The sequence below is a fragment of the Cupressus sempervirens genome, chromosome 2 (genome assembly GCF_028749045.1).
Source record: "Cupressus sempervirens isolate cs-2001-9-10 chromosome 2, ASM2874904v1, whole genome shotgun sequence".
In the NCBI taxonomy this organism is placed as follows: domain Eukaryota; kingdom Viridiplantae; phylum Streptophyta; class Pinopsida; order Cupressales; family Cupressaceae; genus Cupressus; species Cupressus sempervirens.
In genome coordinates, this window is record NC_143119.1 from 279,270,738 (window position 1) to 279,285,232 (window position 14,495).

The 14,495-nt window shown below is 37.3% G+C and overlaps 1 protein-coding gene across 4 annotated transcripts in view; it reads left to right on the plus strand.

Annotated features, from left to right (window-relative positions):
• Positions 1-9,247, plus strand: part of LOC149572131 (Nucleotide-diphospho-sugar transferases superfamily protein) — a 137,461-nt gene extending 128,214 nt beyond the window's left edge. For all 4 annotated transcript variants that reach the window (XM_089813423.1, XM_089813426.1, XM_089813424.1 and 1 more), the window contains one exon: positions 8,509-9,247. In XM_089813423.1, the coding sequence (XP_089669549.1) occupies positions 8,509-8,661 (153 nt within the window). In that variant the 3' untranslated portion in view covers positions 8,662-9,247. The remainder of the gene's footprint in view (positions 1-8,508) is intronic.
• The last annotated feature ends 5,248 nt before the right edge of the window (positions 9,248-14,495 follow it).

Sequence of the window (14,495 nt, forward strand, 5' to 3'; positions counted from 1 at the left end):
CAACCAAGAGATATAGGACACCAAAAAGAAAATCCACCACTAGATCAATATCAAATTAGATCTACTTCTCCACCCAAGTCTTGGTGCAAACTGCCTCAACTTCGGCGATTTGTCTACACGCTCAGGAACAACCTTCGCTCTGATACCATCTGACGTAGCGCAAGGTAGGAGTATCCCCAAAGGAGATGTCTTGGCCCCCAGCAAATAACCACATAGCGGAAACACAACAGCAAGAAGCAATAATGCAAGATCTGATACCAAATTACAATAATATATTGATAAAATATAATTGATTACCTGCAATGTGCCGGGCTATAAGACCTTCTCAGTTATGGCCAAATACAATAGCAATTACAAAACAATCAGTTCTGCAAGATCCCTCAAGATCTAGTCCAAACCCTAGCTAGTCGAGATCCACACTTTGGTAAAAACCTCCAAGGAAGATCTCAACTTGTGCTCGCAAGCCCACCAAGAAATCTCCTTGTTTTCCAAGCCGCAGCTACTAGCTCTAAACAACTTCATCCAAGGTCCAAGTGTAAACTGCCTCACATTCAATGCTCTGTCCACACATTCACAACTCCATCACAATCCTGTTGTAAATTGCCTCACATTCGCCGCTCTGTTCATAGACTCAGGAAAACTTACTCTTTGGCCACTCCTCTTCTCTACGATGGATGAATAATGACTAAAGACTTTCCCACAACCCCTACTTATACCAATCTAAGCCACAAGTCGGCCCAGAACACAAATTAAATACAAATACATAAATTAAATGCCACAAGTCGGCCTGTAACAACAATTAAATGCCCAAAATCGATGTCTGAGTAAAATTGCGATATCTCTTAGCTCCAAATGAATTAGAACTCGCGCTTCAAACCATAGTTAGTACTCTAGGCCCTCTTTAATCCCTGAAATTTTTATTCTCTAACTCGTTGTAGAAAACTAGTTACATGACTTGCAATAGGCACCAAAATAACATATCTCCAAAAGTAAGATAAAATGACTCAAACTTCAACTCAGTCCATCTAATCTCTATGCAATCATGAGGAAAGGTTCTCTAATTTGTCTCCAACACATCCCTAACCATGAAAAGCATAACTCCACCAAAATCCAAGCTCGATGCTCCTATATCAATTAACATTAGGATCTACGAGCCGTGCAGTCTGATTTTGGCCAGCACTGTTGAATGGATTTTTCTTAGTGGTATCTAATCTTATGCTTTTTTTGTTGCAATCACACAACCTTTGATGAAAGCTTATGAGTGACTTTATCAGTTGACAAACCAAAGGTCTTGCAACCTGAAATTGAAGCAGTCCACCAAAAACACAGGTTAATTTATGGAGTTAGACAAATTGCGAGTGTCTAATACTGACAAACAGATCAAGCATCTCTCAAGAATCTCCTGGAATTGTTTTTTAACCTTTGGTTTTGGTTTGGTTTGAAATTTGGATTAAGCATTATCTCTATGCAAATGTTTGCTTGTTTCCATAGTTACACTACCCTGGGAGATGTGGGGATGGGGGGATAGGGGAACAAGTTTTCGAGACGGGAGGATAGAGGGGCCTTGATTTGGGGATGACGGGGGACGGCGACAGGGGACGGGGGGGTGGCAGAGGGAGCAGGGGTGTATATACTATACATATGATACTTAAAATGCTAGTTATGAAAAGATGTACTACAATTATATGATATAAGATACAAAGATGTAAAAAACTTAAACATTGAACATTGCATTGAAGTTTTCAACTAGAACATCATGATTCATGATCAAATAACAAACAAACAATGAACATTGAACATTGAACATCAAAAAATAATAAATATTAGTCTATATATCAATCTTCAGATCAATATTATGAGTATCTAGATTCTACTATCTAATAGTAATCAATGATCATATGAGTCATGACATAAAGATGATTACAATAAGTATCATGTGCCATGAATCATGATATCGAAATAAGTATATAATGCAAACAAAAACTACAAGTCTCCAAGAGTCCAAATCAAAATGCCAAATCAATGATCAATGATCATCCCTTGGAGGCTGGAAGTTGAAACTCATCGCTACTGGAACTATCAGTCTTTCCAAGATCAAGAGCCAAAAAGGGAACACCAACTAGCCTCGTGGCTGGATCTAAAGCATCCTCCTCCTCATCAATCTGTGATGGCTCCTCAGGCTCTACATCCCATCGTGATGCTGGGCTTTCCTTGTACACATTTGTCTTGTGGTCATCGATACGCAACACACTGTGTACAACCACTAGCTTCTTTGCTCTCTGAGAGGTAAGTCTATTCCTCTTAAGAGAGTGGATGAAGCTATATGCAGATCAATTCCTCTCAGAAGCTAAGGAACTAGAAACCTGAGATGAAAAATAATTGGCCAATATAAGACTCCGGAATTAGAAGTTGAACAATGATCATTGAACAATGAACAATGAAAAGTTAAAAGTTGAGGAACTAAGTATCTGGGACAGCAAATGAATAGCTAGTGTGGTGGTTGTAGATTTCGGTCCATAAGTTGACCACCACAAAATGGGATCCTCTTGTGTCATAGTCTTGATATCCGCCTTTGCCGCTTGATTGTAACTCCTAAGAGTAGCAAATTTGGTCCACTCAATGCAAACCTTAGTTGCTGTCTCAAGGTCATATATCCTATCTATGCACTTGAAGAACCCTTTCTTCACCTGAAAAAATTTACAAAGTACAAATTATTAGCAAATAGAAGAATTAAGATGCTAGTAATGTAAATGATTTTAATTTATAAAATGATAAGAATCTAAGTCTTAAAGTGTTATGTAATATAAATCACCTCATCATCGTGAAGTGGTGTAACTCTACCAGGCCTAGTCATGTACCACCTCGGATTCAATGTATATGCAGCCATGTGTAAGGGTGTGTTAAGTTTGTCCCATCTATACTGAATAATAGGCCGAATTTGATCATTGTAGAAGGTTAATGTGGAGTCCTTCTCTCGCACAATTGCCCTCATTTGCCCAAGCATAAAATTAATGCACTCATACACCTCTCCAAGTGTGGGTGCATCCCCATCTCCATACCTGATCACCTCGAAGACTATCCTAATAATAGAGACAATGTATTTTGCATCGCTCCAAAATACATCACTTTTAACTATATCCTTCACCCTCATCCCCTGCTCTGACTTGGAACCATCCCACCTATTCCATTCATTCGTCATAACCATAGTTGCAGTGGCTTTTGCAACTCAAGCATTCTCTCCAAGAGAATGAAATAGGATGTATATCGTGTCTCAACTGGCTTTAGGAACTCCTTCTTGGCGAAGCTCCTAATAGTGCATGTGAGGTGTGGTGGTTGCAGATATACATTTGCACATCTCTACCATCACTCACCACTCCCTTTATCCAACTAATCTTTTCCATGTCCTTTAGAGCATTGTTCATAGCATGCACACAACAAGGAGTCCACCAAATATGCCGATATGTGGCCTCAATAAGCCTCCCTGTAGCTCTGCACACATGAGTTGCATCTGTCACTACTTGGACCACATTTTGTGGCCCAATCTTCTCAATGGCTTCTCAAAGAATCTGAAACTGAAAATCAGCATCTTTTCGATGCCCTGGACAATCAACCACCCTAAGAAAGAATGGGCCCTCTGTACATGTGACTATAACATTGATGAGTGGATGGTGTCTAATGTCCGTCCACCCATCCATGACAATGTTGCACCCCAATTCCTCCCAAACAGCCCTTACGGTCTCCATGGACTCACTAATCTTGGCATACTCATCATCCAAGATTTTAGTCCTCAATTTGTGCTCACCTAGTGGCACATATGATGGTAATCCCGCCTTCGCTACTTTCTGAAATGCCTCCTTAAAATAAGGAGATTGAGCAATGTGAAGTGGAACGCCATTAGCAAATAACATTCTCCCAATGCATGCATCTAACTTCTCTCTCGTCTGGGCTGCAAACAATTTTGCTATAGGGTTGTTGTCACTAGACTGTGCCCTGCGTTTCCCCTTGCTCGTCTCAGTCGCTGCTAGACCTATAGAGCTATAAGTAGAGGAAGGTGCAGAGGCTGCCCCTAGCAATGAAGTAGATGAAGCTTTATGCTGTGGTCTAGAAGAAGAAATGCGTCGGTGTTGTTGCCACTGTATTTGTTGCTCATGCACCTCCTGTATAGTCTGAATCTGTTGCCTACCAGCCAAGGTAGTAGGCACTAGAAGGCCCAAGTCCTCTGGAACTCCCCAAAGCTTGTTGAATTCAATTCTAATCTTCAAGTTTTTGGATTTAGCCAAAAAATTACATGGTAGGACACCTTTACCTGTTCAAAAGAGGAAGTGTACATTCACTCTAGTGATGCTACCATACCAGTCTTCACCACAAATATTGCATCTCCACTTTCTTGTGCCACCTGTTCTTGATCCGCTTGTTATTCTAGTGGCAAATTGTTTTAAAGGAGATTTTGGATCAAACTTACCCCTAGCCCACTGTGCCAAAGCTGGGGAGGGGCAATCAATAGATGGAGTACCAAATAGTATAAAATCAGTACCCATGGAAGTGGAATTAGTTTGGGCCCCTTGCTGATTTGGCTCAACCGGAACCCCAATGTCACTCTTATGGTCACCCCTCTCAATGATGTCATCATCATCCTCAGCCCCAACCTCAGGCTTAGGTTCATATTCTGATTCACTGTCACTATTTGAATGAAATTCCATCTCATCATCACTATGAGTATCAATGAAGGAGCTCATTGTGACACTGCATTTCACAAAATGAAAAAACAAAAGTTAATAAAGCTAAATAAAAAAACTATAAAACTAAAACATCAAGAATCTTAATCTATTATAATTTATTTAAATTTATAAATGATAATCATAACTATAACAAAATGAAACAAGTTACAACCAAAGAACAAAAAATCAGAATAGGTAAGGCTTATTGTTTATTGATATTTAAATTTAAAAAAAACAAAATTAACTTTTTTTGTTATTTCTTATATACTGAAATCAACTCAGAATAGCCCAAATCCTACGGAACCATTGGAAGTCAATTTTTGTTTTATACTTTTTTTTTTTTTTTGTTTTTTGTTTTTGTTGTTTGTCTAAATGCAGTTGAAAGAGAGTAGAAGTCGTTGGTTTAAACAAATGAAAATAGACATTTCAAAGAGTCTAGAGATAATAAAAGTTGTTTAACCAAACAAAAACATTCATAAACATGCATTTGAAAATCATAAAAATAAGTTACAAACTCTACCTTTTGCTTGAAAAACTCCTTCAACAAGATTTGGTAAACCCAGAACCACCCTCTTCTTCTTGCTCCTAGGCTCTCCTTTTTCACTTGCAAACACTTTCTTCACTCTTGCACAAATCCTTATCTCAGCTCTTCACTCTTCTTCTTCTTCTTGATATTGCAAACAATGAGAAATGCAAATGTGAATTGAAATGAAGAATAGAAGGGTTTTAAAGAAAGGAGGAGGAATGGATGGGCCCCACAATCTAATACCATAAAATTAGAAACATTAAAACATTTAAAAAATCAGTTCAACTTTTTAATTTTTTAAGTGCCTTTTTTGCTTGCCACAGGAGACGTTCAGGCATCCCCCCACACCCCCACACTCGGAGAGGTCTCCCCATCTCGGAGACTTCTTGCCGTCTCGGAGACGTCTCACTGTCTCTGGCGGTGGTGGTGCTTTGAGTGGTGCCAACCGAAATGCCGAGATGCCGTCCCCCGTCTCGGGGACGTCCGCGTCTCCGAGACGGCCCAAATGTTGGGGGGGGGAGGGGGGATGCATCCCCATGTTACATTGCTTGTTTCTGTTTCGTACCTAAAGCATTTTCTAGCGGTGTAGCTTTTCGTTGATCTAATTGGTAGCATAAGTCACGCTCCACGTTGCGGTCATTGTTGAGCACAGGTAAGGTAGTGCTTATGATACTCTTAAACTCTTGAATGCTCTGCTAAATATGCTACATTACTGGCACCATAGTTTGTGAGTGCTTTGTTTGACGAAAGTCAGCTGGTCACTGCACTTGTCTGACCATAGGTCTGCCTTCATTTCTTAACCATGATCTTTTCAGACTAATTCTTTTTCTTTTCTGAGCCTATTGTTTTCCAGTTGGGACTTACGGCTTTCCTCATTTACACTCTAATGATTGCCATTACCTTGTTGTACTTGTCAATTCTTTGATTGATTCTTCTGCAATACTCTTCAGTCCAACCTGGTTGGCAAGGTCTGCACTCCTCAAGAAGGTGGAGATTGTCTTGCAACCTTAACTCTTTTCTCATTTCAGCTTGAGATCTTACATCTATTGGCATTTGGCCCCCCAGCTTTTTCTTTGCTTCTATTTCAGACTTGTCTTGACTGAATTTCGGATTGAGCTAGTTCTCAGACTATTTCTCAATTGTCCCACTAATTTAGCAGGCTGCACAAGTTCCTGGTCCACTCCCTGATTGTGTTGTCTTTTTCTATTGGTTTTGTTTGGGTCCAATTACATTAATACCTTCTTGTTTATTGTTGGTCTTCAGATGTTATCTTGTTGATGAGTCCTTTTCTTTAAAAGAAACTTCAATCATGCAATTTGTTTTGCTGGTATAAACAGGAACCTGCACAAATGAGGAAGACAAATTAAATGTTTCTCTGTTTGAGCTACCCATTTTTCTAGATTATATTCCAAAGCAACTCTACCTTTTTTTGAATATTGAAAATATTTAAATCAACTTATAATCATGTATGTAGCAATTATTAGTCGATATTGCTTTTGAAGTGATGAAAATGTCCCATAATAACTTGAAAATTGTGTTAAATTTATGCATATTTTTTTCTTATGATTGTTGTATCCAACTGTATCCATTTTGGGAGTCGTCAAAAATGGCCATATCCATATCTGATACTGTATCCATATCCATTTAACTTTGTGTGGAATCTTCCTTGAATCTTTGTTTCTGAGGTGCATTGGGATTTGGATTAAGCTAAACTCCGTGAATTTCTTTCCATCTTTCTGTTTCATCCCTGAATCTCCTTTCTGCTAGAGTAGGTGGCTATTGGTCTGTATTTTAAAGTTTATAAGCATCAATATTTCATTACTGTTGTCATTCCATTTATTTCTTTCTCGCCATTACTTGTCAACTATGGTCTTTTTGAGCCTAATGCAAACTGGAACACTCTCAAGAGACTTGACGCTGTTGCAAACAAATTACGCTTCTATAATGTTAAAATGAAACAAGCTTCAGGAATACATGCATAAACCATTTTTTTATTGATTTTTAGGCCATTCTGTCAACCATCACTAGCATGAGTGATAGATATTACAGATATGGGCTCCCTAAATTTTTAACTTTTATAACAAGATCAGGGCAACCCTATATACTTGGTTTCTTTTTGGTTTCTGACCTCTTGGCATACATGAAATCATCTTGATAAGTATTTCCTAGCTATAATAATCATCGGATCCCAATGATATAGGCAAGAAAGAGTAGCTTTAGTTGTCAATAAAATTCTTTAGTAGACAAATTTTTTCCTTGGGATTGCTTCTTTCGTACATTATGGATTGTGGAAACTTTAATTCTCCACTATACTGTTTTAGAGAAGATGAGATTGGATTGCACATATCTATTTTACTGTCTCTAATTCATTGATCTTGTAGATCTACTTCCAAACAAATGTCATCACTTCTTTTCCCATTTGGCCAGAGGCTAATACGTTCTTGATGATGATTTTCATTTAAAGATTGCAAGGAATATCAAGATTGAAATTTTCCACCTGGCTTGAGGCTCGGTACCATGTCGAATGCACAATATGCTATCTTGCTTCTATTGTATTAGTTTGTGTTTGTATTTGCTGTGTTTCAACTTGTAGTTTTCGAAATTTCTTATACTAATGCCGACAATACATTTTGCTAGTCTTCCAAGTGTTGTCTGAATACGTCATTTATTTTGTTTATTTCAAATTTGAAGGATGACCAAGGCTACTTTTCCCTCGGGTTTTTCTTTTTGTACATTCTCATCTATTCTCATAAGGCAAAATTTGATTATTGGGCTTTTCTGTTATCCTGGAAGAGAAATTTGGATAGGCTAGTACCTTCTTAGTAAATATGGACAGTTTGTTTTTGGTTGTGTGTGTGTGTGTGTGTGTGTAGGGATGTTGCAATGTGCAACAGAAAGCTACCACGGAAGGTCTATAATGATGCTGCATTACATTTACTGAAGATTTTCTACTTTCCATAACCAGGGGTTTTTATGCATTAATTCATAAAAAATAGAGATTTAGCAATTGCCTTTATGGCCCTTGGAAAAATACTTGCAGGACTTGTGGATTTGGATTTCTCAGTTAAATCAAGATGAAAGAATACTTTAGAGGACTTCTTGGACTTTGGATTTCTCAAATAACTCAAGATGAAAGAATACTTAAAGGAATTTTTGGATGTTGAATTCTTCAATAACATAAGATCCATCGCTTGTTTGTCTCTACTTATGCATATTTTGTGCGTGTCTGAGAGAGAGCTGAATGAAATATTCCTAATTTTGCAGATTCAAAGGGACCAAGGCTGTGGAACAAAGCCTTTAGATAAAGGAACAAAAAGGCAGAACTCGAAAGAAAAGTTCTTTCCACAAAGACATTTTATTAGCTCAATTATGAGAACCATTGTTTACTGGAACCAACCTAAGAAATTTGACATTTAGCTTTGCCATGCTGCTGTTCTGATGCAAATTCTATATTCGTCAAGGGATTCCCAACTCAAAATTAAATTATAGTCACTGTTAGAAACTGGCCGTTCGATTGACGAGACGACCGCCATAGTTGCTGAAGTTGCTGCCATAGTTTCTGAATTGATTAGATGGTTTTGCCCGTCTTTATGTTGAAGATGCTGATGGAAGAGATGACTGCAAATTGCAGAATGACTTTTACAAGTAACAGGCATCTGTTGATTTTTTAGCAAGTTGAAGAATTTTGTATGTATCCGGTGTACCAATGTGTTCTGCTTTCAAGAAATTCGATATTTCAGTGGGCTTCATTGTTGTATTCATAATTGATTTACCGCACTGTTCATATCACCCGAGAATAATGGAACTTGGCAGTTAGAGCCAAATTTTTTTGTTAAAATCAAATTGTTTATTGCTGTTCTTCTCAGGTCGATACTATAAAAATCATTCTTTCGCAAGTTCTATTTGTTGACTGTATAGAGCATTCACGATAAAATGCTACTAGTTATTCCAAACATGTGACAGAGAACTCATAAAAATACATTTTTAATTTGTTTCTGGCTAACGGTTTTTTTAACCTTTAAACTTAAGATCGTTTGCCTCTAAAATTGCTGATGTTAAAGGTACATTGAAGTCAAATTTCACACGGGTAGAACTAATTACCTTTGTTATAAAAAGTTGGATAAATAATTTTGTTTGTTTTATTTTGATTAATTTCATTTAGAAGATAATCTCTAGATTTTTTTTGTTTGGCAACTTGGGGCAAGACCAATTTCTTTGGAATGCATGTAATTGTGTACAAATTACACGTATAAAGAAACTTTGAGTCACTCGGTCGAGATTAATGACTCACGGTCCAAGTCAGCTCCACTCTTGTGTAGGCTTAATCTCTACTCTAATCACCATAATGAAAATACATTTTTCTAATCATATTTAATTAAAATTTATGTTTAGCTTAGATATTAGTTTGTATTACATCCACTTAGAAATATTTAATATTATAACCAATTATAACACTTATTTCTTAAGAATTTGAGCTTAATACATTGATTTGAAAGCTCCAACACTTTATTGTATGAGCTCTTCTCATTCTAATTTTACTCTTGTTGAGCTGTTGTTTTGCACGATGCCGAACAACAAGAATCCTTTCGGATCCCTCTCTTGAAAAGTTGGTCAAGGACCAACTCCAAGGTTCCAAGCGATCTTGCAACCTATCGGGTTCGCTCATTTGAAGATAAATGTGTATGTTCATGAGGAGGCATTTGCTGGTTCGAGCTAATCTGATTGATCTATTGTTGTCTGAAATATAACCACATAAGAGATATTTTTTGTATTTTTTGTTTTATGATGAATGCAAATTGTCAATGCAACTATATGAATTCCTATTTTAAACCAAGTGTTTAAAAAACAAATAACTAAGATATAGTAACAAGATATTAAAGCAAACAATTGAAAGAGAAATTCCTAACGGACATAAACCAAGGTAACAACACATCTATGAATTAAATTATCAAAAGGATCGGGTAGGAAACCAATGAAATTAGGAGCAACGCTTCCTCAATTCTACTGATGCAATCGTCGATGGGAACTCAATATAAAATAAAAGATGTTTCACGTTTCATCAAATCGCAAGGCCACATAAAGTGCGCTCATGCGAGACAAGACGCTATACAAGAACAATAGATGATCCTTTCTCATATTCATCACAACAACGAAATTTGTTAACACAAGGCAAACACCAGAACTAAAAGATCACACACATAACAACACAATAAAACCATTGGCTCCATTTTTATTCATGAACATGTATTCACAAAAATAACACACTCCAACATGAATAACTACATGCAGAATAAGAGTACCACTAACATATATTATTGCATCAAAATAACGGCCTGGAGTACGTATCACATCCATGTATTTATAAGAAATCATCTCGTTCCTTTGTGTTAAAAGTGAGAGCTTTTCAAATGCAAACTTACGCTAGAAACTAATAAAAAAAATCTAGTTATATACAAACTGACTCTCTAAATGGTCCTAAGTATGTCTCCACCCTTGTTTATATCAATTAATGGGTAAATGATCCTTTACATGATACAAAAGAATTAAAAAAAATATATATAAGAAAGAAACTATAAGATGATCTGGAAGCTCTAAAAATGGGATCTCGGCCTTCTCTAAGCATTTCTAGGAGTTGAAATGCCATCAAAATGCATTTCTGGTGCATAAAATGCTATAAATTAGGAACTAACAATCAACTGTCAATACATCTTTGTGAAAATCACACCTGTGCACCTTGGTGACAATTCCCAAAAAATCATAAAATCTTATAAGTGTCAAAACTGACTTTCCAGCATCTGGGTTTTCTTCCCTTTTAGATCAAAATGATGTTTGGATGTTTATTCTTGAACTTCTCTATTATCTCAGCCACTTGAGTAGCTTCTGGTGAATCCAAAGCCTCATATTTATTCTTTACTAGTTGTCGGTAATTGTCGACTTCAATCCTAGTATTTGCAAAGTCTTCAAACTTGGTGTTCATTCCAATAGTGCTTCTTTGGTTTTGAAGGCTTGTCTGATGTCATCTTCTGATGAAGCTTCTTTAAATGTCCCTTTGAATTGTTGGACTACTGCAAAAAGCTTGGTCTTAAACTCATCTTCAAAAATCTCAAGGCAGGCAGCGTTATATACCTCTTTGCTTCCAAAAACAACTCTTGAGCTTTATTCTTAATCCGTTGGATTTTCTCATGCAAACCCTCTATTACTTTATTACCTATCGATATTTTCTCTATCCAATCATCAAGCTTATCTAGCTCCTTTGTAATATACACCTCCATAAGCATTCGATACCTTTGACCTTTTCTTGATTTTAATGCTTGTAGGTCCTTGGCTAGGTATGTACTTCATCCATTAGCCCAAAATCTTGGTTCACTATAGAAACTAACTTGTTGACACTTGATTGGATGTGGTGCAATAGGTTTAAATTGCCCTGTATTATTTGCACTACTTTCTCCTCAAAACTGTCACACTATTACTGACATGCTTCTAAAAATGGATCCAACTGTGTTCGTATTCCTTTTCTTCCTAGTGCCATTGCAAGAGCAATCTCTAAATTCTCTAGGTCAATAGGGCCCACAACTTCATTCAAGTATCCTCTTAGTAGCTCATTTTGCTTACACAATGTTATCAATTTAGCTTCATCTTGATCCATGTGCCGAACACCTCCTTCATGCTTGTAGTGATCATCACTTTGGTGGTGTCCACCGTGGGCCTTACCAACATGATCTCCTTGATTTGGTAATCTTTCAGAGTCAGTTCTTCAGTGTCAGCATAAGGAGGAATGACATTATGTGCGAGAAGGTCCTAGTCTTGGTTCTTCATTATGAAGGCCAATGTTCTTGCATCACCCTTAGGTGGCTTAGGCCTCTTCACTACTTTAATCATCTCCTTCATTCCTTCCTGTGCTGTTAGCTCCTACTGCCTTTTTTGAAGAAACATAACCTCCCTCTTTAACCATGTTGGTGTGGTGCCCATGGGTGACATATACTTGGCTGAAGAGGTTGGTTCTGTAACAAGCTCCTTTCCCTTATCACTTCTCTCAAGGGTCTTTTGCCATCGAGGAAGATTTTCAGTAGGAGTCTCTGTACTCTATTGGGCTAAAGACCTATTGAGCTGTCATTTTGCACGATGCTTAACGACATGAATCCTTTCAAACTCCTCTCTTGAAAAGTTAATCTTGGGGATCAACTCCAAGGTTCTAGGCAATCTTGTGACCTATTGGAATCCGCTCACTTGAAGGTAAATGTGAATGTTCACGAGGAGGCCTTTGCTGGTTTTGATAACTTCGAATAAGATGTAAAATTTGTTTGCCGCTTCAAAAGAATAAAACACACAAAAAAGAAACTATGTTTTTGCATTTTCTATTTTTATGATGGCTGTAATCTAAGAATGCAACTATATGAATTCCTAATTTAACCAAGGGGTTAGTAAAGAAAATAATAAAGACACGGTGACAAGAGGTTTAAGCAAATTTCATGAAAGAGAAATTCCTAATGGACATGAGCTACGAAAACAACACGTCTGTGAGTTAAGCCTCTCAAAAAATCAGTGAGTAACCAATGAAAATAGGAGCAACACTTCCTTAATTCCACTGATGCAATCGTCAATGAGAATTTTAGCAACCATGAGATGTTTCACTTTTCATCAAATCACAAGGCCACAAAAAGTGCGCTTATGTGAGACAAAAAGCTATGTAGGAATAAAATAGGTGATCTCATCTCGAACTAGATATGTCAGCAGAATTTGTAGAAGCATAGCAAACACCAGAATTAAAAGATCACACAACCAGAAATAACACAATAAACTTTTGGCTCAATCACAATTTTATGAACATACATTCACAAAAACATAACACACTTAGGCAAGAATCACTACACTTCAAATGCGAGCACCAAAAGTATATATTATTGCAAAATAATGGTGGCCTTGATTACATATTACAATCCCGTATTTATAAGAAATCATCTCCTCAATTTGTGTTGAGAGTGAGAGATATCTTCATGCAAACATATGCTTCTAAATTAATAAACAAACTGACTATCTAACTGATGCTTAGTAGGACTCCATCCATTTTTATATCATTAATCAGATGCACAAGCCTTTACATGTCATAAGTAAAAGAAATTATGAGAGAATAAGAAGAAGAGAGCCATGAGTTGATGTACAAGTGTCTAGAAGTGTCAAAAATAGAAGTTCAACCTTCACTGGGCATCTGTCGGAGTTAAACTACTGTTAGAATGTGTTTTCGATGCATGGGAAGGTCTAATTTTTGAACTAGCAGTTAACTGTCGGTGCACCTTCAAAAAAGTGCACCTCTAAAGAAGTGCACCTAGCGCACCTGCGCACTTCTGACTTCTTCAAAATTCTTCCAACACATTGGTGCAAAAAGCACACTAGTGCACCTAGCGCACTTGGCGCAGCTACGCAACATCACACCTCGGAGACCAAAAAAATGCAAAATTTCACCGAGTGTCAAAATTGAAATTCTAACATCTGGGTTTTGTTCCCCTTTATACCAAAACTATGTCTAGGTACTTGCCCTTGAATTTCTCAATTATTTCGGTGACTTGCACTGCATCCGGTAAATCTAAGCCATTGTACTTATCCTTCACTTTTTGCCTATAGTTGTCCACCTCTATAGGGTTTTTGGAAAATCCCCAAGTTTCATGTCAAGCTCTAATAAAGCCTCCTCTGTCCTAAGTGCTTGTCGGATATCATCATCATTCAAAACTTCATCAAAAGTTTTTTCAGAATCTCTCAACCACTATATCTACAGGTATTAATTTCTCCCGTGCATCATCTTACAAAATGTCCAGGTATGCATCACTATAGTGCTTCTCAGCTTCCAAAATTTGCTCTTGGGCTTTGTCCTTGAGCCTGTGGATTTCCACATGTAATGATTCCATTACTTTATTACGATCCGCTATCTTCTCAATCCAATCATCTAATTTTTCCAACTCCTCAATCATTTATACATCCATTAACATTTGATACCTTTGGCCTTTGATCACCTATAATGCTTGTAAATCTTTTCCCCAGGTATGCACCTCATCCATAAGACCAAAATCTTGGTTCAAAATTACTACCATTTTATCTACATTCTCTTACATGACATGTAGCAACTTAAGATTCCCTTGGATGATGAGTATGCCTTTTTCATCAAAACTTTCCTACCATTGCTGGAAAGCACTCAAAAATGGGTCTAATTGCACTGCTCCCCTATCTCTCCTTTGAATTGTTGCATTTAGAGTCTTGTT